A 27,161-nucleotide genomic window follows, 5' to 3' on the forward strand; every position below is an offset into this window, starting at 1 on the left:
CTGTTCCTTTAGCGAACTAGAACAACAAGATACAGTACGTACTGTATACTCAATACCTGACTGAGTTCAGAATGACATCATATAAACCCACACTAAACTCCGCCTACATGTAACAAAGCCATATTGACAGAATTATTTCCGGGTCATATTCTTTAGCTTCCGGTGCACTTCCTGTATTTTGAATTTTTGGGGATTTCACCGCGTATGTTGTTAACATGAAGTGAAACCCATTTGCCATTATTGCGTTTTAGCCATTTTTTTTTCTTTTCTAAAATCCGTCGTGTACGAGGTCGGAGGGTCAGTGGTTTGGCGAATCGTCCTCTCTGAGTCGTTAAAAATTGGGCACCTCCTGGCTGGCTGCTGCCTGAGTGGAGATGTCCCGCGCAGATGATGCGTGACAAAACAAAGAGTTTAACTAACTAAGTGATGCCTGACGCCGGTTACTAGTTCGGTGTCACTATGGCTGCTTCAGTTTGACTATGACCGAGTCCGCGTGTCTGTTATGCTTCTACTTGTTTTGAGTGACTCAAGCGCCATGGACACGGAAGGAATCGTCATTCGGATAAAGACCCCCGGCGGGGACATGGACTCAGCCGTGGACTGCCCGTCCCTTCTGAGCTTCAACGACTTGTTGGTAAGATTAGAACCCGGCCGGCTGCTTAGTTTCTGGCTTATGATCTTGTAATGATCTAATAATTTCAGTTGGCGTCAGTGATCGTCGTGTCACCGAGCAATGATCGATGCGATGGCTGAGTGAGTGCAGCCTGCTGTCACTGACACTCAGTGCCTGTGTGTGTATCTCTCTTCTCTCTCGGGGAACATTTTCTTCTCGTTGTCCAGCTCAGCTGCCTGGCAGTTTGCATCCATCGTCGACTCGTAGTCCCCTCCCTGGCTTGGACCGGCGTGATTGAACCATAATAATGTCCCAGTCAGAACCGAGTGAATCTTAATCTTCTCATCATTGTTTTCATTTCTCTTTGACTTTAATATATAATAATGGCGTTTTCCCTGGCTTGTAGGTGGCAATAAGGGACGTGATGCCAGAAGCCACCATCACGGCCTTCGAGTGTGAGTACAGCGATCCCTTCCTCACACGCAGCTGAATCCTTTCGAAGCCTGTTCAGAATGCTTCGGTAAATCATGCTTGACGGAGTCACGCTCACCAAACGAGTGAGCTGAGAGGACACGGAGATCCCTCTCGAACTAAGTGTCTGCTTCTTTTGTTGTTGCCAGCAGGTGGCACAGCGGTTAGAGATGTGCACTTATGGCTGCGCGTTAGGGAACATCAGTTCGCTGTAGGGAGCTGCACTTTTACCCTTTACATGCACTGTGTTTTGACCATTTTAATGTCTGGATTTTTAAGTGGGTTAAAACAATTGTTGTGAATGATTGAAAACGCAGTCTTCTAAACAGGCAAATTTAAAATAACGTCTAAACGGCTGCAGGAGAACGGATGCAGAATTTCACACAAATTCTTGGGCCCAAAGAGTACATCTGGGAAAACGGGAGTTTTCTGCATGCGATACTGTCCGATCAGCGTGTTGGTCTCTGTGGTCCATAAGTAGATTCTTTTAGAGAAACAGTAGGCTTTATTGTATTGGGGAATATGGCATCTGTCAGGAAATAATTAACTGGAGACTGAAAGTAATTAATAGAGATGATTCTTCTGTATTTTAATTCTTTGTTTTTATTTTTAACCACCAAAAGAAGACCTCTGCAAAATACTGCATTTATTCATGATGAGATGTTATATCAGTGCAAATTTTTCATGAGAATCTCCCTTAACAGTTAGATTTAACTGATGTGTAATCAGCATTGTATAAGTAGCAGTTAGCTTACCAGGAGTGTTTTGGAGGTGTGCATGTTGACGAGGCAGGTAGATGAGTGTCCCTGCCAATGAAGTGTGCCAGAATTGTGTAGTACGTATACTAAAATGATTCCAACTTAAAAAAAAAATAAATAAATAAATAAAAACCTTAACCCTTTCCTGCTCAGGAATGTTGATGTAAGATTCAAGTTACTAAAGTTTCAGTTTATCTTCAAGGTGTCCAGAAAGTGAGTGCTTCTGGTTGACGTTGGTGTAGAACTGAATTATCGCTGTCATAATGACTTTGCAGTGAATCATCATGACTACATTTGAAATAGTGATACGACAAGTTTACAAGTAGTTTTTATTGTCATTCCTCCATACAGCTTGTGTATAGTGGAACGAAATGTCATTTCTTCAGAGACCATGATGCAAGACAGAACGCAGCATAAGACAATGAATAAATAAATAAATAAATACACAGCATAGGACGTGGGTATGGCTGTGAGCTGTAGGCAGTTGTGGAGTAGTGTAGTGCTGAGTTAATTGGTCAACGGAGCCAGTTGAGCGTTGGGAGGTAGCTGGGTGTTGAGAAGTCCAACTGCCTCAGGGAAGAAACTGTTGCGGAGTCTGCTCGTGACATGAGGAAAGGAAAAACACATTGAAAGTTCTTGCTCTGATAAGTCCGTTAAGCAAGCTCTTTTCTTGATATTTGACAACATTCTTTTATTAGCATTTAGCTATATCTCACACACACACACACACACACTGGCTGAAACCGCTTGTCCCGAGCGGGGTCGCGGCAAATCAGAGCCTAACCTGGCAACACAGGGCGTGAAGCTGGAGAGAGAGGGGACGCACCCAGGACGGGACTCCAGCCCGTCTCAAGGCACACCAAGCAGGACTCGAACCCCAGACCCACCAGAGAGCAGGACCTGGCCAAACCCACTGCACCACTGTGCCCCCCCCCCCCCCCCCCCCCCATTAAGCTGCATTTTATGAGTAAAGCCTGAGGAATTGTACCTGAGGAATTGTATGTTACCTTGGAGTAAATTGTCTGTGAAATTAATGCATTTAAGTGTAAGATGTCATTGCTCATTTTTATATAATTCCAGTTCTTTTAGTGGCTTCATAACTAAAACCAAAATCACTTGTATGAGTGAACTTAAATGCTTGGAGCATTTGTAAGTCATTGTGTTGTGTTGCAGATGAAGATGAGGTGGGGGACCGAATCACTGTCAGGAGTGATGAGGAGCTGAAAGCCATGCTTTCCTATGTAAGTACATGTGTGTTGTTGCTTCCTTCTGCTGGCGGTGTTTAAATGACTGGAATAAGTGCTGGTCACGTCGCTGCCACCACCACCTTGGCTAAGTCTGAGACCTCTCTGGACTGAGCATCTGCAATGCCTGAACACTGTAACAGTATTTTAATTGAGACCTCAATCTTTGCGTTGCGTGAGCTTTAAGGGGAGAAAAAAGAAATACGGAATTGGAAAATGGATTTACTGTAATGGCAAAAGGCTTGAAGTTTTTGCGATTTCAATGAATTATAATTGCTGACCCCATACCAATGAAACTGGAATTACAACCTTTTTTCAGTTATGCTATTGAGTGCTGGAAGTGTTTTTTTGTTGGGGGGAGAAAGCTATTAAAAATCTATTATAGCAGATCTTTTCACCCAGGAGGAAAATGTTCTCATTACTAAGCAGATTGCAGGGAATGACAAGTGGCTACATATTTTTTCCTTTTCCCCCTTTCATTTTTTTTTTTTTTTTTCTTTTTTCTTTTTTGGAAAATGCTGAACTGGGAGACTGCAGGCCTGCTGAACCAATCAGTGTTGCCATGACAACAGGCAGTGGCTGGTTGAAGTGTTTGTCAATAATTTTATAGCCCTACCCTGCTGCAAGGACAGACTCCTCCTCTTTTGGACTCTGACAGTGTAGTGTTAGCACATGGCAATAGATAAATTATTTATACAGAATATTTCTCTGTATATTAAAGTTTGTTAATGTCATAGCATTTCAAATATAGGTTACTGTAGATTCAATGTATAAAAATGTAAATTTAAATTAAAAGAAATATTAGCTGGAGTATAAAACAGTTATTCTAAATTGGCTTCTTACAGAGTACATTTTCATTGAGTTACTTTCCTTTCTGTACTTAAAAAAGGTAAAGTAGGATGAGAGTGAAGTACTATAATTTTTTTTGGTAGAAGAATTTGTTGTGTTTTTTTTTTTTTTTTTTTTTTTTTTGTAGGCCATCTTTGACTCCAGAAATATATCTCCCAGTTCACATTTCAGCTTGGTATGTTTTTGTTGTTGCTAGTGTTGATTATTGTTTTGTTCTTCCCCCTCTGTGCTAATATTATAAATACTTCCTCCGTACTTACTGCTCACACTGTGGACATTAAGAGTAATGGATTGTAATGGTTTCTCCACGAGGTACAGTGAAAGCTAAATGAACTATCAATTTTTATTATTTATTATGCAGTACTTAAAGTTTCGGCTCATTAAAAAACAGACCCCCTGGGCTGGGAAATTTTTCAAAATCTACTTTCATCTGGGGATGTCTTTTACCCCCCATCAGCTCATGATGATGTTCCTGTAGCCAGAGGCTCAATATCCTCTGTTTTTACACATGCAAAAAAATGCACTTTATTTATTCACAGTCTTTTTTTTTTTTTTAACATTGAATCTTGTATTGCTCTTTTTGTAGTGACTCTGCTTTTCTAGGCCATACAGTGCACTGCATGCGTACAAGTGAACCCTGATCGGAAGGAAGCTGTCCAGGCTATAAACTGGAAGTCCTGCTCTGGGACACATACCTTGCTATGATTTATGCTAAATGTTACTTCCCTGTGAAGCAATCCCTGACCACAGGTCCCTAGTCTGCATCAACGGGGCTGACAGAAAAAAAGTGAATGACTTTGTTTGTGCAGCACTGGCCAGTTGAGACCACGAGACCAAGGCTGTCTGACCACTGTGGCCCCCAAACCAAACGGGTCGCTATTGCCAGGGAAATTATAGAACTCCATACCGACACTCATCCAGACCAAATGGTTTTACCTTGAGCAGTTCACCAGCTAGTGTAAATTTGGAGCTGGTGGGGATCAGCTGAGGTCAGGCAGCTAATATCGGTGGGCCCCACTCCATCTTTCTGGGGTCAGCAGTCTACAACAGAAGTCATGAGTCAAGGCAGAGGTCACTGGCCTCATCCTCAGTACACATATGGATTTTATGTACTGTTGTCCCTTCCTGGACATACTGCTACTATGGACTGGCAGGACACTTATGGTCCTTTTTTTTTTTTTTTGCAGTCCTTAAATAATTATATGTATTAACAGTTCTGATTTTTGCAGAGGTGCAGAGTGTAAAGTTAGAAGATTAATCTTTGAAGAAATTAAGTCATATTCTATTGTCACTTATTCACATATTTCCAGGTTCAGGGGAAATGAGTTTATAATTTTCTGCTTCTCTTGGGATGTGCAAAAAGATGCTGAATGAAGAGGAAATTGCAATACAGGTGTAATGCACACTTTGTGGGGTTTTTGTGCGGGGGTTAGGCATTTTGCCAATTATTATATTCATATTCAAAGCGAATGGATTTTTCCCATGATTGCTGCTTACCATCCTTTGAGACCTGTGTTTTTTTTTTTTTTTTTTTTTGCTTGGATGTCGTTAATTCCAGTTCAGTGGACAGCTATTGTGTTAAATTAATAGGAATTAAGAGGAACCATGGTGGAAATGGTTAAGCAAGCAATTCATTAGACTGTTGAGCTCCACATGCCCTTGGAGTCAGTTTGTTTGGGGGCTGTACAGGGAAGTGAGGGTTACACGGACTTGACATGACCTGATCAGAGTGCTTTCATGTGCAGGGAGACATTTATATCTCTATTCATCGTCGCATGTTGGAAATCATTCTGCAGTTAGTAATGTACTTGAACTTGAGTATACTATAGAAGATATGAATGGGATTTTGTGGAAGTGACTGACTTTCTTTTACCGTGATTTCTTTTGTACTTTCTGGATTGGCAGGAAAAGATTGTCATGTTTGGTGTTGAATTATGATCTTTTAAGATGCAGTCATATGATATGGAACAGACTATGTAAAAATTTAAAGTAAGCACTTGAATCACAGTTGCATTCTTGAAGGTCTGTAATGCATCTATATTTTTTTTTCTTGTGATGTTTTAAAAAAAAAAAAAAAAGTCACAGTTGAAAAGTAATATGACTTGAAATGATTTCCCACAAAGTAACTGACAAATCGGTTTTATTACACCTCTGTTTAACAGCAGTACAGCAGTACTGTCTGTGTCACCGCGCTTAACTGACGTGAAATTTTTAGCAATGGTTGTGGACATCAGTAGCTAGCATGATGTTGAAGCACCTGAACTTCTGACCAGGCTTTTGCTATTTTAAAGCCTGAGAAGGCATCTCCAGATGTGCTTTGGTATACATTACTGCCCTGAATTATTTCAGTGAAACATACAGTTATCAGTATATAAAATGTAAATCTGGGAAAGTTGCTATAAATGTGTTTGTTATTAGTGCGGACAGTAACATCTTAATGTGTTATTAATCTTGATAGTTACCTCACAATGCTGTAAGGTTCAAGTTGAAGCATTTTAAAGGCTTCAACTTATACACATTCCTGTGCTCTTGTTCTGATGATGAACATTAGTGCTAATAGGGCTGATTGCTTGACACATAGACTTGTGGACCATGCATTTTATATTTAGCTATGAATTTCATTTTTAAACAATGTTGGCGTGATCATAAGTGGTCCGATGCATTATAGATATGGCAGCTGATGCAAACCTGCAAGCTGACTGTGTTGGTCAGCATGAAGGACTGACACTCGACACGTGACACAGCATGTGACACATGCCATGTGATTTCATCTCTCTCCAGTCCCCTCGCAGCAGCAGACTAATTGAGGAGCGTTCCTATTCTGGGGCTGCTAATGATGATGAGGTTCCAGAGAGCGGTGGTGGCGGTGGGGGTGAACGACACGTCGCCCCAGGCCGAGGGATGGCGTTTGTGATCTGGCCGTGTTTAGTTATTGTCCAACAAAGGGAGATTTCTTTTAATACACTGGAGCAGATTAGTGGATAATTGCAGCCATAATCAATAAAGTAGCAGAGTGGAAAATTAAAGGTGTTTTTTGGAGGGGTCTTCGTGAATGTGTGTGCGCGTGCATGTGTGCGCATGTACGAGTGCGCAGCGGTGGGGGATGAGCCTCATTGTTCCCGCGTGGCCCGGTGACAATGCTCGCGGGCAGAGAGGGATAAAACCTAAAGAGTGATGACAGTGATAAATAGCCCTTTTAATAACAGCTGCACCACTTGGCCAGCCAGGCCTCAACAGCCTTGCTTCGCTCTCCTAATTCCTCTTTTCATTTGTGCCCCGGTAGCCACTAGGAAGGTGTTGCCATGCGGACTGACATGGGGTGCGATGGGGCAAAAGTGAGCAGGAGGTGGAAGAGACTAACCGCTGTCGAGCGAGCCCTGTGTTCCTACCCCTTATTCTTTTGTGCATTGTACCTCAGCAGTGGAAAAGAGTCACCAAGTATGTACTTGCAACACATGATTTCTTGTGCTCGCTATGTCCTTTAGCTGGAGACTGAGGGACTCTTCAGGGGCACATGCTGGTGGACATGGTCACCTTGTATGCAGAGGGTTAATCCCCAGAGGTATCGTGGTCCTTGGATATGGCATAGCGCTAGACAGCCTTCACAAGTTTGCTGTTATTAAAAATTAGCAAATGTTGCTGTTGCGTTCGGTCTAATGTGAATTGTGTTTTGACCTTGAGCATGAGAACTGTTGTTATGCATTTACACGTCATAAAATAAACATGGTTAAAAATGGAGAGTGAAAAGTTGGTATAAAATACTAAAATATTAACATGGGCCTTCAGCACAAAGCATTTTTTTCTCCACAAACCTTTCGTCAAGGTAGTGTTGGTGATGATTTTAGCAGCACACAGTTAGGTCATCTAAAATAGAGTTTGGGACAAGTGACCAGATGAGCACAGATGAACTGCTCTATGCTTTGTTGTGATGTAAAGGGTGATTAGCTGGAGGAATGTGGTGGCATTTTGCGGGGAAGGGGTGCTGTGGTGTGGTGTTGCCTCCTAACAGTTTTGACAGCTCAGTGATTGGGTTGTGGCTGGCAGGCATTACAACATCTGGATCAATAAGTGGCAAATTTTCCATTAAAGAAAGATTACCGGAACAATGTTCCAGAATGGCCACTGGCACTCGTCTTTTCAGACCTGCCCATAACCATACCAGGTGAACTCAGCTGAAAGAACTTTATGATGTTTCTGATACTATTGAACCCCCCTTCTGACCCATTTTCTCATGATGTTTCTCCTTCCGTCCTCAGTACTACAGCACGGTCATGGAGCAGCGTATGAATGGAATGCTGCCAGAGCCTCTCCAGATCTTCCCCAGAGGTACCTGTAAGCCTGCGTGTGTGCGCAAATGAATGAGTGAGGGCCATCGCTCGTCCCCTGCAGTAACAGCTTTGTCATTTGCACTGTCCCCCTGGCCTGGATCACTGACCGCTGCTGTGGAGACCCTGATGACTCTCTGGACTCGTATGAGGTTTCCGTTTTGCTTTTTGCTCACCAACAGAAGGGCCTGCAATTCTACGGGGAGCCTGTTGCTTGCTTGTAATTAGGGTTCACTTTCAAATATGCTCATTTAATCAACTCACAGGGAGGAGCCATGAAAGGATGTATATGAGGCAGTCATTCAGAAGGAATTCAGTTGCTCAGGTATACAACTCTAAGTTCTTTGCACTTGTTATAATGAGTTTCCCATCAATGAAGAGAGAGAATAGAGCAGGCTGCTCTACAGCTCTGCTGTGATACGGCGCTCCGTGTTCCTGACTGTCGCCGCGTCACTGGCGTTGTGCTGGAGCCCTGAGGTCACGTGATCCAGGCACCGGAGCAGTGGCATGGGGCACATGGACAGTGGTGAAAAAGAACACCCACATGCCCCACGGCACAAAATCCATGTGTGAGATGGTGAAGGTTTGGTAATTACAGCTCATTGGTTAAGCGGGTGCAGTGTGGGAGTGTTGGAGGCTGTTGTATGGATGGTGGGGAGGGGTGGGGGCGAGGCTGAGGCTGAGGTGGGGAGGGGTGCACAACTGCAGAAAATCTAGCATCAATCCAGCCTTTGCAGTACAATCAATCAAAATTGACAGTCCCTTTAACTTATAATTTGTAGGTATTGTATTTGGGAAATGAGTACAATGTGTAACACAGTTTGGATGTCTTTGTAGTCCTCAAACATTTTTCAGAACTAAACATTAAAACCAATTTAGATCCGCGTTCCCAGATCTCTAATGTTGTTGTTGGCTCTCTGGCTTTTTCTAATCTGCTGAATCACAGAAAGAGCCCTTCAGTTCGAACCAGTTCACTGGCTCTTATTATTCCTCTTGGAGGAAAGGTTGCTTCTCTCGGTTCTTTGTTAAACAACTTGAAGTATTTGGGGGCAGAAAGGATTTGATGCAGTATGTTGCATTGCTGTTCCTTTAGTTACTGTGCTTTTCTAGGCTATACAGTGCACTATGTGAATACAAGGGAACACTGATAGGAATCCAGTACCTAAAGTTTCTGCTCATTTTATTTGCACATGTATAAATATACGTATAATTTGGAGTGCATTATATTGTCATTGTAATGTAATTGTCATGTAACAGTTCTGTTTTGTTTAGGGTTTTCTGCAGCCTTTAAAATGCCTGCAAATACTTGACACACAGCTGAATTATAATGTGAATCACAATTTTTATTTCTCACAATATACCAAAATAGTAATATATTAAACTTTTTCAGTGGCACGTTGTATTGTTTCTCCACATAATATACACAATGTTTAAATGACGTCCATCTTGATCCAGATTTGTGCACACACCTCCGTTCTCTCTGTCTGTCTGTCTGTCTGTCTTAATGTTTAACACTGTGCATGAACGCCAGTCACGGCGCTGCACACTGGCTAAAGCCACCGTCCATTTGGAGACGGGCACTTCTATGAGTTTCAGAATCATGGCTTCTAATTCCCAGTCCTGGTCTCTGGGGCCACATCTCAATCATTTTCTCTGCTAATTTCAGAGTCACCCTCATTTCTTTTTAAACGATTCATTTTGAGCAAATTTGTAAATGGCCCTGATGTGTTCCACAATTTAGTCAATTACTGTTTCAGCCGGCAAGACTCCAGGGATCCGGAACATACATGGCCTGAAGGTACCCATTTGAATAATTGTTTCAGGAAAGTTGGGAAATGATTGGTAACGCTGTGTTCCACTTATTGAAATATTATTTGAAGCTAGGACTCCCTTTCCACTGTCTTGGCGCTTCTCTATTTTCTCTTATTCTCTCCATTTCTGACATATAAATAAATAATTTGTCGCTGTGTCCGTCGTTCCCCCTGCTCCCAAGCGTCCCCTTGCTCTGTCGCTCAGCGCTGAGTTGGGGTTTTATTCGCTGATCTGCCCCAAAGCATGGAGCACCCACGCTTTCACACATTCCATTGTTGGAAAGCGCACAAACCAGGGCAGCAGACGGATCTCAACGGGAGCTTCTTCACTGCCATCAGCCAGTTCAGAAATACGCTCACTTGGGGCTCTCCTTGCAAGCTTGATTAGTAACTGATTATTAGCACATCCCTTAATTTACTGATGTATTATATGAAGTTATTATGTTGGATTTTTGTATTTTGATTCCCTCCAGAAAACTGGCTACAAAGCACTTTGTGACCAGTTTCTTGTGCTGAAGTAAATAGATATGATTGATTGATTATTTAATTGAATCTGGCACAAATGCCCCTACTGTATTCTGACTTTATTTTGATTATTGTTTTCTGTGTGTTAAAATATTTCCTTCTAATTGCATTTTCAGAGTTGCTAAGAAACCCAGGGTAATCACCCCCCACTTTTCTTTGATTAAAAAAATTAATTGGCTTGGAAACAAGGAAAAGAAAATAATATACATTTAAATTAGGTCTTTATGTGCACTAATTAAGGAGGGAAACCCTGCTTTACTGGACCGAACAATACGACCTGCAGACCTCAATTAAACAAGTTATTTTTAGTGACATTCTTTTTGTTTTTTCTTCTGTCTGTTTTGAATATTAGATGTAAAATTAAACAATTGTATGAATGAATGTATGAAAAAATTTAAAAATCCTCTCTTGGAGAGTTTTAGTTATTTTGCAGTATTGATGTTTCTTTCCAAGGATGTTCTCCAAGCTCTCTTAATTTCTTCTGTAAAATTAAGCACCCCCATGCCCCAGCCCCCCTTCTCTCCCCTTGCTGACAAAAGCCAATTAACCTTCAAGATGAACTGAGGAGTTTTGTGGCAAATCACAGGTTAATTAGTGTGTCGGCAGCCTTGCGAGCGATTGTCTTCGTGTGCCCGCAGGTGAACACGCGTCCCGGCTCTGCCATTGACTGTGCCCCTGCTGCTGCAGAGAAACTACCCAACAATAGGTGAGGAACTGGGGTCGAGCAGGGTCAAGCCCATGGGCCTACAGGAAAGGGGACTGGGAAAGAGCTCCTTTCCCCAAGAAGCATGAAATTCCTTAAAATGACAAATCATGCACCTCATATCAGAGGATGCCAGTTAGTGATTGTATATAATGTTAAAATGCATGGTGGTAATTGTCCCTACTGAAATGTGGCTGTCTTGAGGTAAGTGTGCATCCAAAGGGTGTGTGTAAATTGAAACTAAAGGTGTACTTTTGATTTACTGTAACTATGCTCTCTGAATTGTGGTCCTTTAGGGAATCTTAGTGGTGAATACATTTCAGTTTAGTGAGTTTTTTGTTGCTGTTTGCAATTCATTACTATGCTGGTTGAAGAAATTGTTCCTAATTTCAGGTTAATTAAAAGAAGAGTTAAACTGCAGTTTTTTTGTTTGTCTTTTACAATTGAACGGTCACAGTTACATAATTAATTAAAGTGTGTGTAGTTGAATGTTTTTTAACTCCAAGTTCTTCACTTAGCTGACTTCCTCTGACTGCTCGTGACAACATGTGGGATTCCTGCTTCGGCTGTGAAATGGTTGATGCTGTACTAGTTCTGGGGGTAACTTTACAGAGAGAATATCACTAACATGAAATACTGCAAAATCAGTGTGTTTTGAAAAAAAGTAAAGTGTCCTCCAAGCACCTGCAAAAACATAGCTTTAATCTTGTTCACAGTCGTGCAAAGTTCTTGAGGTATTATTTCTGTGTCCACCCACCCCCCCCATTATGTCAGCAACCTTTCACAATATCTGTGACCGTGTAGTAAAATCAGTTGGGGGTGGCAGGTTATGATTTCTGACAGTGTTTTCTTTGTAATATCACAGCTTAAAGAAGTCATCAGCAGAGTTGAAGAAGATTTTGTCCAATGGGCAGGTATTGTATGTGTTCCTCATCATGCACTGTGTCTAGAAATAAGACATACAGTTACATGGTTTAATGTCTGGATGACTAAGTCCTTGCAAGAAAGGCTTTTACTCCATCTGCAGATTTTGTCATTCTGCATTTTCCAACCTTTGGATCTTCTTAACTTGGTCTTCTGTGGAAGTAATTTACTTCTTTGTCCTGCCTTGTTGTTTATGGCTTTTTATTGTTCCACAAAACATTTCCAACACTAGCGTTGCATCCGCGCCCCCCCCCCCCCCCCCCCCCCCCCGAAAATAGTCTTTGGTCGCTTTTCACACATTTCCATCTTAAATTTAGCACAAAGCCTATTTTTGTGTTTTGTTTAGAGTACTGCTATTCGATGGTGCGTATGAAGCTACTATGGCGTGTGCATGGCCATGAGTGACAGGGGACTCCATATCCACAAGACTCGTCTCCGGCATTCAGCCCAGCCTATTAACTCCTATTGACTGTGACACGTGTGTCCCCCCAAATGAGAGGCTCCCTATTGATTTTTCTTAAATGCTGTTTGCTTCCCTTTCTCATGCAGGGGAGAGTGAAATCTTTATCCTGACTGATTGTATATATTCATCGTCTTGCTGTTGTTGCTGGCTTACCATTCCCCACCCCGTCTCCCCCTTTGGTGTGCAACATGGTACTAGAAGACAATTAAGAGCACTGTCTCCTGTGTCACCTGTAACACTGGTGGACTAATGGAGTGCAGCCCCACCCATGGTGATGCTGTAACCAATCAATGGACCCCGGGGGGGGCACTCTCAACCATTGCCTCTCCTACCAAAACCAGCTTTGACAGGCACACATCGACCTGCGTGGAGGAAAAATTATTATCCGCCAGTAAAATCAGCTATCGACAAACAGCAGAATAGTTCCCCCATCCCTTCCGTCCAGCAGTTTTATTGATACAGGTTATGTGACATAAATATTTATCTAATATCTGTCACTCAGCTTAAATGGCAACCTCTGGATGGTTGCTGGGGGATTGGCAAAGTGTCAGAAAGCGCACACAGCTCAGCCTATGTGTCTAGATTAGGTTGTGCCCTGTAAAGAGAGATTTTCAGTAAACTTCAGCTGTCCTGTACCATTGATCTTTGACTGCTTTTTTCTGCCTCTTCATTAGTTTGTGTTTGAATGAAATAGCTTTGAATGCAGCAGTGTTCTGTGTCTAAAATTTGATTCATTATTAAATAATTACACAAGAGCATATAATTACTTATGTTTGTTTTTTCCTTTCAAAAAAGGGCCTCTGTTCAGTGCTCATGTGCTGGGTTTTAAATATTTGTAAGGAATTACATGAAAACACATTGGTGTCATTTAACACAATTTTGAATCTAAATGATATACAGTTCCCCAAGAAGTGCATTATGTAAAGCAATATTAAAATGAGCCAGCGGAGTGATATGAATATCACTATCAGATAGTATAACCCTGCAAAAACCCTGATCATATCACATCACTGTTATTTTAAGTCTCATTATTCTTGTTTTTGTCTTTCATTACAATGCTCAACATGACAAGGCTAACTTCATTAGGCCCAGTTTCATAACACAAACACTACTCCTGCAACTGGTATCTAGTAAATATATTAATACCAGTCTTGTGTACAAAGGACATGTCATATCAAACCAAGGCTGATACAGGAGTGGTATGTTGCATAAGTAGTTTTCTTCCTACATCTGTTGAATGGATGAATAGATGTAACTTATTATTATTGTCCTGTTGCCCAGTAATGTCTGGGAAGTTACTGATATTGTTTCCATTGCTCACATTCACTGCACATGTTATCAAGTCTTAATTTTTCTGGTGAAAGATATTGACCCTCTTTGGCTTTCATGATCTCACTCTTTTTATTTTCACGTTAAACTGATATTAGCATTGTGGACAAAACATTCCTTACAGAGCAGGGTGGTGCCTATGGGCCTAAAAGAGAATGCATCATCCCATTCTTTGTGATAAAACTGCATAAATGGAGTTGATGTATGGCAGAAGTGCAGACAAACTTGCTTGAAAACCATGTCTTTGGACTGGGCGGGCATCCAGACAAAACTGCAAACTCCGGGGGAGGGGATGTACAAACTCCACTAGTCCGAACACACAGCCCAGGAGCTTTGAGACACCAGTGCTACCTGCTGCACCACTGCACTACTTGAAAAGCCAAAGTAAAAACCCAAAGTATTGTTCTGATGGTATTCATTTGTAATTCAACTTTAAACCCTTGAGATTTTAATTCTTGGGTATTCTGTGGTTGAGTGTACCTGTGTCATTCAAACATGGAGGATTATAAATTCCTACTCACTGCTTTTTTCAAACTCTTTCCCAACCTCCCAAGATTAGAAAGGGTTACATTATATCATTCTGTTATGACACCTTTTATCAAACTTAAATTAAATGACCCCGGCAAAAAGATGCCATTTAACTTTCCATCACATTGTCCCCTAGTATTGTCTTTTTATAAATTGGACAGCAAATGTTGTATTGATCTGCAGCTGAACTTGAAATGACCTGGACAGCTGCCTTGTTGTTTATGGCCTTGGGTGTTGCTTCTTTCCCTTGACATTTCTGTCTTCCTCATGTGTCTCCCCCTCTTCATTTTATTTATTTATTTTTCCTGTCTTTTATTATTTGTCCAGATAAATGAACAAGACATACGATACCAGGAGCTCCTTGGTCATGGAAACGGGGGGACAGTGTATAAGTAAGTGAGGTCCACTTGGATTTGGCCATCATAGGAGGTGTTTAATTATGTCCTGAATGCATCTCATTCATCTATGCTGAATAGCTTGGCAGAAAAAGTTTTGTCACCAGTTTGTTCAAAAGCAATTTAGCTTTATAAAGTTTGGCTGAAAATACTTCAGAACTCTAATGTGCATGTTCACATGAATTTCATATGCATCAAATTCATCTCTTCAAAAAACTCATAGGGATGGTCAGTACAAATGTTTTCAGTTTGTACTCCTATGTGTTTGTGTATGGGTTCCATTTGTTTATGATCTGACGGTTGGAAAAGGAATATGATATTGATTTTGAAGTTGAGGAATGAGAGCGATTCCTGGCGCTTGTCTCCTGACTGGTGTACACGGCCCGTTTCTATTAGCAGGATGATGTATTATCGCTGCTCCGTTAACATGACAGGGTGTCGCAGGTCGTCGCGCTCCCATCTTTCCCCTCAACTCTGCTTCCACCTCAATCTGCTCTCAATGAAATACTTTATTGAGACTGAAGTATTGATCACTTCTCAGACTAACCTTGTCATAATAGACAGGCTGTCATCTTTGGCGCAGTGTTAAATTTAATCAGAAAAGAGTGCAGTTAGTTTTGAAGAAGCACATGCAGTTTCACTTTAGATCGTGGGTTTCATTAATGGCCTCTCTTTTATGACAAAATAATGAGACCTGAGGAAGGGCACCCACCCATTATGCAGGCTGGGGAAACTGTTCCGCTGTACTGACAAAGCCGATATTGCAACACACACAACTTTTCAGTCAATTGAGTCCAGCAGAAAATCTATACGTTCTCACTCTGTTTTTATGGTGCTGAGTAAAAACATGCTGATTTCTTAACTTGTCGTTTTTTACCTTTTTTGTGTGTACTTACAGAACAGGTTCTGGCTTCTTGTGCTGAAATGTCAGTAGGGAAAAGGGAGAATCTTTGTTATAATTCAGAACAGAACAAGACACTTCCTTATTGGCTAAATTATTCATATCAGCACAAAAAATTACTGATGCAATAACTTTATTGTGCTGAGGAAATTGTATGTCCTCTCAGAATTAAGGTGTATCTTATAAAAATAAGCTTTTTAGCAGCATATTTCTCATGGATCAGTTATTGCCTTGACTGCTTTCAAAACCCCTTAAATTAAGACACTGTTTTGTTTATTTTTTTCTTGAGTGTGTTCCTGCACAGATGTCTGTGTGTGTTCTGACATCACATGTGTGCACCCTGCAGCGCAGCCGTTTGCGGTGAAGTGTGCAACCCAGAGACGAAGGAGGCATACATTGTGGTCAAGGGATAACAGCTGGGTGAAGTGTACGCATATAGCTGTGCAGGCAAGCTCGGGCATAGGGGGGCAGGGAGCGAGGGTCGCACAGCTTGCCTCGGAGGTAATTTGTTTTGTCCTCCGCCACTTTCATCCCAAACACTTCCTGTAATGTAAAACACAAACTGCTTTGACCGGAAAGCTCGCGTGCAGTTATTTGTATAGAGCAAGGCACCTGGGGTATTACCTTAAATTGCTTTCCAGAAAAATAATTCAGCCAGCTGGTCTACAGGGCTTTTGCCTCTGTCCCTCTCCGCTGTATTATTTTGCAGAGTGTGTATAACCCCTTGAGAGATTCATGCACACACATTCTCAGAAAGAGCAAGTTCACATGCCCAGCTATTATATGTATTGATACAACATACTCAGTGTGATATAAGGTAATCACTGTACAGCACATATAATTGTCTGTGCTTATATAGAACAACTACAAAAAAAAATTAGATTTACAGTGAAAATTTACCATTTCACATTTGCCATCCAGTTCCCTTGCAATGCAAGAACATGGGTGTGGCTGTAAATTTAAAAGGTTAATGCATCTGTAGGAGTCACTTCCACTAACACTTCTTTACAGTTGTAGCTTTCTGAACATATGGCATGCTGTTCCCTTGTTCTTTTACACCAGGCCTCAATCTTTCACCCCTTTTATGACTAGGGACTTTTTGAGTCAATGGAATGCAAGTGACACCTTTGGCATCCTGAGTGCTGGGTCAACTTGGTCACTCGTCAAAGCTCTGTGCTATTGTCCATTGCTGTAGGATCCATCAGCCTGGTCTATCCTCTGTGTCCATGCGGCAGGGAGCACACTGTAGCTGGGGAACGAGTGTAAATAACCAGCACAAAGACAGCCTGTCTTGGTCTGCCTGATGAAACTAGTCAATTAAAGTGCATGCATTTACATGCTGTAATTTCCACTAAATTGCCACAAGGGCTTTTTTCCTGAGCTTTGCAACCTGTGTTCCCATTGATTTTTCCCATTGATCTTTGGCTAGAAGCTGATAAATTTCTACTTGTTAGTTACAGTAATTTTGCAAACGACTGTATAAAGCAATATTGAAGAGTGCATTTAGCTGCCGATTAAAAGCACAGTTATTTAAAGCTGCTCACTTCACATAGTTTTCCCCCTTACCCACCCTTATTAAAAAGGTGGCACACAGTGGCACCACAAATAGTGCTGCTGTCTCACAGCACCTGGTGGTGCGAAAGGACATGGGTTTCCTCCGGGTGCTCTGGTTTCCTCCCACAGTCAAAAGATATGCTGTTCAGGTTCATCTGTAGTGTGTGAGTGACAAAGAGCGTATTCACTGGTGTATAGATGAGTGAGTCATTGTAAGTAGTGTATCTAGCAGTGTAAGTCACCTTGGTGAATAAGGTGAGTGGGCTGATAACACTACATAGAGTTCATTGGAAGTCACTCTGGAGAAAAGTGTCTGCTAAATAAGTAAATGTAGGTGCACAGCTACAGAAGTTGGAACTTGTCTGATCTAGGAGGAACTGTCCAGCCTTCTCAGCATGCCTACTGCTCATACCACTTCTCAACCCAAACCAAATGCTTAGATAATCTCATCCAATCCAAGCCAAACACTGAAATAACCCATACCAGCAAAGACTAAATGCTCAGATGATCCCATCCAACCAAAACCAAACCCAAATGTTAGACTAACCCAGACCAGAGAATGTGCTCACTTTTACAATGTGTTTAATTCTTGAGAAGAATAGACAAAAATACAATTGTTTAAAAGATAGTTCTTGCCCATCCATCCATCAGTTGTCAGTAACTTCTTGTTCTGTGCTTCATGCTGTTAAATGTTTCTAAAACCTGTTTGTTCATTTGAGGTGAAGTCACATTTTATGCTCCTTCTCTTCTTTAATGGCAGCTCGTGAGGATTGTGACACAGAGCTGCTTGTTGTGACTGCTGGAGCACAGCCTTGCCTTGGTTGTCAGCCACCTGGTGGCGTGGTTGGTCCCAAGATTGTGCCAGTGCCATCCCTTTTCCCCTGGGTAAGGGGATAGGTTTGGCCATTTCGGGTGAGCGGCTGGCAGCGGGGCCTTGCAGCGGCCTGTAACCCAAGCGCCCTGCCCTAAACGCAGCCATGATTGTCAGCTGATGGCTGCTCCACAGTGAGCCATGAATAGTGCATGGTGGAGCTTTCATTACACCACAGGCTTGAGTGTAAATAAGATACAGGGGACTGGGACACATTTACAGGGGTCAGAATGGCTGTGGATGGAAAGAGCCGGCTGGCTAACCTTGCCCCAGTCGCAAGCCTGTCACTGTAATTCATTCTTCCTGGCCAAGGGGAGCTGTGTGTCAGGGGAGGTCAGGGAGAGGCGTTGGTGAACCTTGCACCAGCAGTCACTTGCTGTCAGCAGCTTGGAAGACAACGTATGTCTGTATCTTATGAGCATAACAAGCCATTGCCTTTGTGATTGACACAAATGAAAATGGTGTTTTCTTATTTGTCTTCATAAAAAAGCTATTTAAGGCTGAGGACTGGATGGTCTGTGGAGACTCATTCATTGTCATAGCTACTGTATGATCAAGCAGATGTTCTCACTGCTGTCACAAAGTCATGCCCTACACTGGTTTTATGGATAGCAGTTACGCTGACAAAGTCACAGTGGCACCAGAAGTTGTTTTCAGTTATACTGCAGATCTATTAAACTGAAGAGAAAACATTCCTAGATGGAAAATACAGGCATAATTGCGTCCCTGACAATGTATGAGGAACTCTGTGATCAGTACTTAACGTCAGACACTGTAAGGCCTCCCTTTTCAATTAACATCTCATTCTTGTCTTAATTAAGAGATACCAGTCTTGCTTAACTGGTATTGATTGAGGTTAAAGGAAGAGTAAGCCATCAAAACTAAAAAGTAGAAAGGGGCCTCCTGAGTACAGCTAGCAAGAGGAAAGTCTGACAGAGAGGAAAACAAACATGTTGTGAAGCTATCTGTCTGTGCCCCTGATTGCGTTTTTGGTGCCAGCTGCTGCTGTAGTCAGTAAGGACAATGACTTATAACCTGAAGATTGTTTAAGGAAGCACGAGGAAGGGTCCTAAAAATATTCAACCAGAATTGTACCTGTAGAATTTCCAGCTGTGTAAAAGGGTTAGTCACTGTTTTGGATAAATATGTATGTTGATGATTGCATTCATTTTTTTTTGTGTATGTGTACATAGCAATGGTGTTTTAAAAAATCTATAAATAGTGTTGTTTTCAAGGAACAGACTGTATTGGTCTTAAGCGGGAGCAGTTACAAGAACAAGCACTTAAAGGTGTTAGACATTAATTAAAGTACCCAGTTGGTTCAGACGTACGTGGCAAGGTAACTCTACCTCCTATTCAAAGCACATCGCAGCGATCCGTACTCACTGTCCACTAATGAAGCAAGCCCCTCTGCAGCGCTGTTGGGTGGTTTTGGCACTGCTGAGTGGCCCATCCCCAGGGTCCCTGCTCTGCATCTGTCCCGCGTGAGCAATGAACGCTGGATGGCCATTGTCAGGGGGTTTCCGTGAACCGAAGCACGTCTCGTTGCCCTTTACCAGAAACCGAATCCTGCCAGTATGAATTATCAAGCATCATAATTTAATCATGGTGGCTTCGCTTTTAATCCAACTGCAATCCAACACCACACTGGAAAGCTGGAGAAGGCGCAGGCGCTGAATGGCTCGGTGTGCCGAGAGCCGCCGCAGCCTGGATCGCCCTTCTAACACCCCATTATCTCCCATCTTGAGTTGGGTCACTTCATTCCCTGGTAAACACATTTCACCGATGCCCTGCCTGGGATCTGCATTCTTGTAACTTCTGAGTTAATTGGTTTCCACTTATTTTGCTCTTGTGATAAACCCTTACTTTTTAAATATTTTAACTCAACATCAGTAGAGTGAATAATGAATGTTCAAAAGTCCAAGCCAAGTTTTCATCACTCAGTACCCTAAAACCCTACTGCCTCTTTGTTCATATGCCACTACTGTGATCTTGAACCTGATTGTATAATCTAGGCGAATTACAATAATTTCCTTTACCCTGGTTTATTGTATTTTCTCTCCTACACAGAGCATACCATCTCCTTGGCAAAAGGGTGTTAGCAGTTAAGGTAAGATAATGCCTTTCAGTGTTGTGTTATACTCCTACTTGGAACCGGAGGCAAAAGATGTGTCTTTGTCACATATCTAAAAATCCATGTCAGTGCTTGTTCCCAGTTACTTTCTTTTCCTTTTTCGTGTCATAATTTCTTCTCAAGCACTGTAAATAACTTTTATCTGATAAAAACAGATTTTGGTAGCTTTTGAATACTGAAATGTGTTGCAAGGTCAAAGGAAAAATGAAATGAGTCATTTCAGAGACCTCAAATTTTTGCCTTGTGCTTCCCTTCTTGATTGTGCCCAGGAGGAGGCATGAAATGGGTTGGTGTGCCTTTTGAGAGCTTGCCAAAATGTTTAGTCTCAATAGAAAGTGATACCCTGTGCATTAATATTGACACTGATCTCTGAGGATTATGTGTGTTTGAAAGGCTGCTGTTTTCCAAATGTGCAGCACATGAAACACATCCAAATATAATGTCAACCTGATTCGTGCTTCAGGGTGTCAAAAATAGAGCATGATACTCTGTTTTAATTTAAATGCGGATGTGAAACTGGTGTTCTTTTACATGACCCTTTGCAACGATTGAACTGCTGCCTTAATTAAATGCATATATTTTCCTTGAAAGCGGCAGTAGAAAGGATGGCTGAAGTGTAAGTGTGTACAATATTAATGCAGCTGGGTTACGGGAGGAACGGACATCTCAGATCACTTCATGGTCCCAGTTCAGGGACCAGCTCTTTGTGGACGTTTGGTCCACATTATGAGAATGTTGTGTTCAGACACAGTTACCCTGCGTATGAGGGGTGCGGGGTTAGTTTGTGAGATCAGAGGGGTGAATTAAATTTAGGCGTGTGGCCCTCATTTAACCTGTGTTTGTGCTCCACTTCTCCGCTGCTGTTGTGGTTTCCTGTAAACAGATGGAGCTGTCTGTGCCAAGTAGTGATGAATGGTTCTATTTGTTGGGTGGATTTTAGTAGCCATGTACTAATTGGGGCCACAAAGAGCAAATTTATAATTCTGGCACTTGATTGTGGGTTCTGACTGTATTTTGTCCTGGGGGTTTACTAGATGGCATATTTTAAGTAAAGTATCTGTCTTTTGTTATTCTTTTCAGTTTCCCAGATGTTTTTAACTTCTGACATCGGTCTGGTTGGATTTGACTGCACGTTACAATTTACAAAGCCATGTGCTGCTGACAAACCAAATAAAGCCCAGGGTTTTGTTGTATAAGGTTTTTGGTGGCGATTACATTGTATTTTCATTGCATAATTCATACTATAGTTGACATGTGCATCATAAAATTGTGTTCTGCTATATGTGGCATATGAAGGTTACTTATCCTTGTGGACAGAATATGTGATACAGTAGGTTTAGTCTGAAACCCAAAATAGCTTTATCGACGTGATAATCAGGAGGAACAGTCATTCAAAGTAGTCTGTTTCCAAGGGTTTGAAAAAGATGAAGACCAGTTGGACCAAACTGTCTTTGTAGATGGATTTTAACTGTATAATGAGCAAGGTTTTTCAAAATTTGCTTTTTTGTACACCAGCTATGTTATCTACCATGCAATATTTTGTAAAGCGTAGTGCTTAGAGCTCCTGCGTTTGGACCCGAAGGCAGCAAGTTCCATTCTCACCTTCGGCTGTAGTACCCTTGAGCAAGGTACTTAACCTAGGTTGCTCCATGAAAATTATCCAGCTGTTGAAATGGATAAATAAATAATTGTAGGTAGCTTAACTTTGTAAGTCACTTTGGGGAAAAGCATCCACTTAATTTAATGTACTGAATTACATGCATATCTAGAGTATACAATCTTATCTTGCAAGTAATGGATGGAGAAGAGATATGCTGAGAAATTAAATGCTGTATTAAAAAAAAAAAAAAAAAAAGGTGAGGTTTTTTCATTTGTTCATTCTCATTAACCGCTTGTCCAATACAGGGTGGTGGTGGACAGGAGGCTATCCTAGCAGCATAGGGTGTGAGGCAGGGTTCTCAGAAAAAGAGGTAGTAAAATGTTTTCAGAAAGCAGCTTTATTTGTCCAAACCTCTGAAAGCATGAGACCGATCCAGTTTAACTGCAGAAATGGTACTGTAGGCAGAGCTAGTGAGATAGTTAAAAATTTATACTGTTAATGACTGTTACAAAATTGCTTTTTCTGTATCATTTTTAAACTCTGAACTGTAGCTCTGCTGACTCTTTATGTGATCATTCACAGGTCTCTGCTCGTCTTTCCGTATTGTGGACCATGTGCACTGCTAGCAGTAACTAAATATCCTGGTACTTTTCCGTTGTCTGTGTGGTGTGATCTACTGCTCCTTTGCCGTTCTTTGCAGGTCATTCCTCTGGACATTACAGTGGAGCTGCAGAAGCAGATCATGTCAGAGCTGGAGATTCTCTACAAGGTCAGTGCCCAAAGCACACACTACCCCTACGCCAGACCCAGCCTTGTCCACCTCACCGTATCTCGCCGCTGATCTGCGCCGTTTAGCTGCCTCTGTTGTGCAAGCGGTGCAACATTATCTGGTGTGTGTATCACCTGTCTGCCCCCGAGGCCAGCTGCAGATCAGAAACACGCACGCACTCTCTCTCCCTGTGCTGGTGGAATACAAGGCAGGGACATGTGACTGCCCGGTCACCCTCTTTAGTATCCTGTTCAATAATTGATGGTGACCTCCTCCCTTTCTTAACCCGTCTGTCTGGGAGCCCAGCCAACAGGTGAGCAGACAGGGTTCAAGCATTCACACACAATAAATAAGAAAACAAAAACAAAGGCAAGCTCTAATGACACTGTTGCCTTTCTGACATTCAGCTTATGTGTTTGTCATCACTTTCAGAATATACCATGTAAATACAGTTTCCACCAGATAAAGATCTGCCCTGTTTGTGCCCTCCCTCTCCCAGGATGTATGAAATTACATAATGCTGCTACTGTTACTTTGCATGTGAGGTGACATCAAGTATCTCTTTGTGAATGTTTTCTTTTTAGGACGTAGTGACGCAACAGTATTTCTGACCTTTCATTGTGCTCATGTGTCGTCTTGCTTTCTTTTGCAGTGTGATTCTCCTTATATCATTACATTTTACAGCGCTTTCTTTGTCGAAAACCGGATATCAATATGTACAGAATTTATGGATGGTGAGTGCTGTATTATTGATTGCTCTTTATGGAGACCATATTGATTATGGTTAATTTTACAGATGTGCTTCCACACTGCACTTTTGTGTATACTATGTGAGTGGGTTGTAGTTTGTTTCTTCCCTGAAGGAAATTCACAGCTCAACCTTTATAAAATAACTAACCTCTTTCCATGCATATATTTTTAAAGTTCAGAACTGTAGTGTTTGTAATATTAATTTGTAGGAATCTGTGAAAAATGTTATCTATTATGCTTAATAGTAGAGCACTAAATGTTAGATGCTCTGCCTTCCTTCTGTCTATTGGTTTTGTAATTCAGCACTTCAAGCACCTACCATCCTTGTTTTATATAGTCCTGTGTTATACTAAACCTATATCTTTCACTGATCAAAAATTCCTCCAGTGTTGTCTGTACCTTTTGGATCATGTCATTTGCAAGCTTACTGAGTATAATTAGATATAAAGTATATTTGACACATGCATAATTTTATGTGACTATGCACTTTAATATCTGCCTTATTCAGAATGTCACTTTAGTAGTTTTATGTGTGGTTCACCTCGAATCTTGCAGTTCTGTCCTTACACCAATGAGGCAGTGTTTTGTGGTGTTTTGCAGCATATGGTCTGCTACATTAGCATCTCCTACAGGCCTGTTGGCTCCAGTGCTTGTAAGAGTGCCTTACTCAGCCACTGTGACTTTTTGTGTGTTCAGGAAACGACGACTGGAAGCACAGCTTGCATTCAAGGCATCTGTGAGGCAGGGTACTGTTGTGGGTTGCACTGTCTGTTAGACACCTTACTAAAAGTAAAACAGGGTGCAAACTGCATTGAAACATTTAAAAATATAGTTTTAGGTGTATTGGTGACTACAAATTTCTCTTACTCCTTAATATTTGTGAGTGTGTGTTGTGGTGCCCTGCAGTGGACTGGTGTCCTGTTCAGGGTGTACAGTCTTTTTCCCTCTGCTTTCTGGGATAGGCTTTGGACGCTGTGACCTCCTCCAATGGATAAGTGGTTGTTTAAAAAATTAATAAATGGATGGGTACACTTTGTCAGTATGGACATGTATAATTACCTCACATTTCCCATTTATTAAATATGAAGGGGGAATATAGAGATGCATGTAACCGTGAAGTTGTGGTGGGATGAGACAGAGACAAGAAGTCGGGCTATGAGCACAGGTCATCGGATTCCATTCCACACATCCATTCACACCCATCAGGGGCCATGGGGGATGTTCAGTAGGTTAGCCGCGTGCGTGCGTGCGTGCGTGCGTGAAAAGCTAAATGGGTAGATGCATCCTGCTTTGAATGAGTGGTGGCAGCATGGTCCCAATGAGTGCGTGTCATTAACACAGAGGAACACGCTGACCCTGGTGCACATCCCCACCGTGCTCTCCAGAGGCTCCCTGTCACCACTTTGTGCTGCTGCACTGTGCCATTAGACCGCAGCATCTCCACAGGATTCTAAAAGCCTCCCAAACATCAACTCTGCACCTTTTTTCTTCCTCCTGCTGTATAGGAGCTATTCAGTTATTTATTTGTTTATATAGCTATAGGATTAAGAAATAAATCTGTGAACTTCAGGGCATTCTTCCTGTAATTGCCCTGTGTAATTGATCATTGTTGGTTTATTTTCTTTGACTAAACCCTTTTTATGGGTTTATTTTTCCCCACTTACGCAGTGTAGCTTGTGTCCAGTGCAGGTGCCTGAGGCTCAGGGTTGGTTTATAGCTGTGCGTAGGGTTTGGGTGGACAGTGGACAATGGACAGTTCAGGCTGCCCAGGTGATTGCACCTCCCTGGTGTTTATTAGGGTGGCCTCACCAGAGGTTCCAAGGTGCCTTATCGATTTTGTCAGAGTTATTTGTGTTGCATTTCAGCAGATTTATGAATATGGAGGCCGCATTCCTAGTGCCTTTACGTTACCTTTGTAGTGGTTTTTAAATTATATATGATAAATCGTTAAATGTCGAAGGCAGCATAATAATTGGGGCTTTAGTTTTGTAACCTCAGGGTTCTTGGCCTCAGGTAAGGCCTTATTGATTGTTCTATAAAATACACAGCTGTGTAAGACTAAAATTGTACTTATATATTGTAAAGGAAATCCTTTAAACTTCCTCATTATTTTTAGCATGCACCTTTTGATCCCAGGAATTTATAGTATCTACATTGGCATAAAAAATTAATACTTTCCTCGTAGCAATCCATGAAGACGGTTTAAGATGAAGTACAGTACTGTAGTTAACATAATATCACCCTGAGTACGAAAGCTACAGATAAGATAAAAACATATACAGACATCCCTCGACTTGCGCAAACAGGTCGTTCTTCGTCCCCTTGAGCAAGTCAGAAGTTACGTATGTCAGATTCCTCCTCCTCCCCCACCATTCACCGTAACATTAATAATGTTTCCATCTCAGTTTTTGCATCTTGACATTTCTTTATTATTGTTTTTTCATGCTAGCTGTCCCTTTCACGTGTTCCTCTATACGCGCAGCATACTCCTCTATCATATTCAGTCTATACGACTAAACCTGGTTCTCGTGCTATAGACGGTAATCTTTGTCCATCTTCATACTTCCTTATTATTTTCAATTTCAGCTCCAAATTGATTGCGTCACGCTTGCGAGACTGTTCTCGTTTTCCTTACATTTACAAATATTCATTTAGCAGACACTTTTCTACAAAACAACGTACATCTCATAGAAAATACAATGTGTGCATTACATTAGCAGGAAGGGAGACTTAGATCCAGACACGTAATTAAGCAGTTTGTTTGTTTCTTACCACCATATGAATCGTTCTACATCACACGAGTGGCTTTATAGAACTTTATCTGAAAATTGACGATTCCTTCCTTGTATTTAATATATATATATATATATATATATATATATATATATAGTAATATAAACATTTACGTTACATTACAGGAGTAGCTGCATGAAGGTTTATCCGTTGTTTAACAGGCATGGTCTTAAAGTTCAATTCAGTTTATTTTTATAGAACGCTTTAACACAGGCATAAGGCAAGAAAAGCAAATACATCAGATAAGAAAAGTTATTGTATATGAACATTTACACATTACATGAACTTAGGAGATCATTGTCGAAGTGAGTCCAGAAGAGGTGAGTTTTAAGACCCTTTTTAAATGTGGACAGAGAATCAGCAGAAACTGAATCCTTCAAGTACACGTTTACCACCAGGCATTGTGAATAATGAAATGGGTTTTTTAAAAAAAAAAGAAAAAAAAGTGAAAAAAGCACTACGCTAACAAGAAGAGATGTGTTCATGGCTCGAAACACCCGAAAACTGGGAAGATGCCGCTTCCTGCCTTGTTTGACTACACTGACTTGTGCTTAATGTATTTCAGATGTTTTGTGTAAGCACTGTCAGTAAATAATGTGTATGCTGGGAATCTTTTATGTAAATCCGGATTTACATAAGTCAAATTTCCCTAAGTAGAGGTGCTTCTACAGTAATATCCTTAAACTAGGTACTTACGCTATATTGATACAGTAAAAATTTGACTGGTGCATAACTGGTAAAAATTGGAAGTAGCTTAATGTGCAAACCTAATATTGTAAGTTGCTTTGTAGTCAAGCATCAGCCAAATAACTAAAGAAAATAAAGAATCAGAATCAGAATCAGAATCAGAA

General features: G+C 41.4%; 1 protein-coding gene across 2 annotated transcripts in view; it reads left to right on the plus strand.

Moving 5' to 3' along the window:
• Nucleotides 1-205: 205 nt before the first annotated feature.
• map2k5 (mitogen-activated protein kinase kinase 5) overlaps nt 206-27,161 on the plus strand; it is a 66,426-nt gene continuing 39,470 nt past the window's right edge. For both annotated transcript variants that reach the window (XM_018752688.1, XM_018752689.1), the window contains exons 1-11: nt 206-634; nt 1,020-1,068; nt 3,016-3,083; nt 8,192-8,261; nt 10,018-10,058; nt 11,235-11,302; nt 12,165-12,213; nt 14,871-14,935; nt 20,335-20,374; nt 22,699-22,767; nt 23,420-23,501. In XM_018752688.1, coding sequence (XP_018608204.1) covers nt 503-634; nt 1,020-1,068; nt 3,016-3,083; nt 8,192-8,261; nt 10,018-10,058; nt 11,235-11,302; nt 12,165-12,213; nt 14,871-14,935; nt 20,335-20,374; nt 22,699-22,767; nt 23,420-23,501 — 733 coding nt within the window. In that variant the 5' untranslated portion in view covers nt 206-502. The remainder of the gene's footprint in view (nt 635-1,019; nt 1,069-3,015; nt 3,084-8,191; nt 8,262-10,017; nt 10,059-11,234; nt 11,303-12,164; nt 12,214-14,870; nt 14,936-20,334; nt 20,375-22,698; nt 22,768-23,419; nt 23,502-27,161) is intronic.

The sequence above is a fragment of the Scleropages formosus genome, chromosome 11 (genome assembly GCF_900964775.1).
Source record: "Scleropages formosus chromosome 11, fSclFor1.1, whole genome shotgun sequence".
In the NCBI taxonomy this organism is placed as follows: domain Eukaryota; kingdom Metazoa; phylum Chordata; class Actinopteri; order Osteoglossiformes; family Osteoglossidae; genus Scleropages; species Scleropages formosus.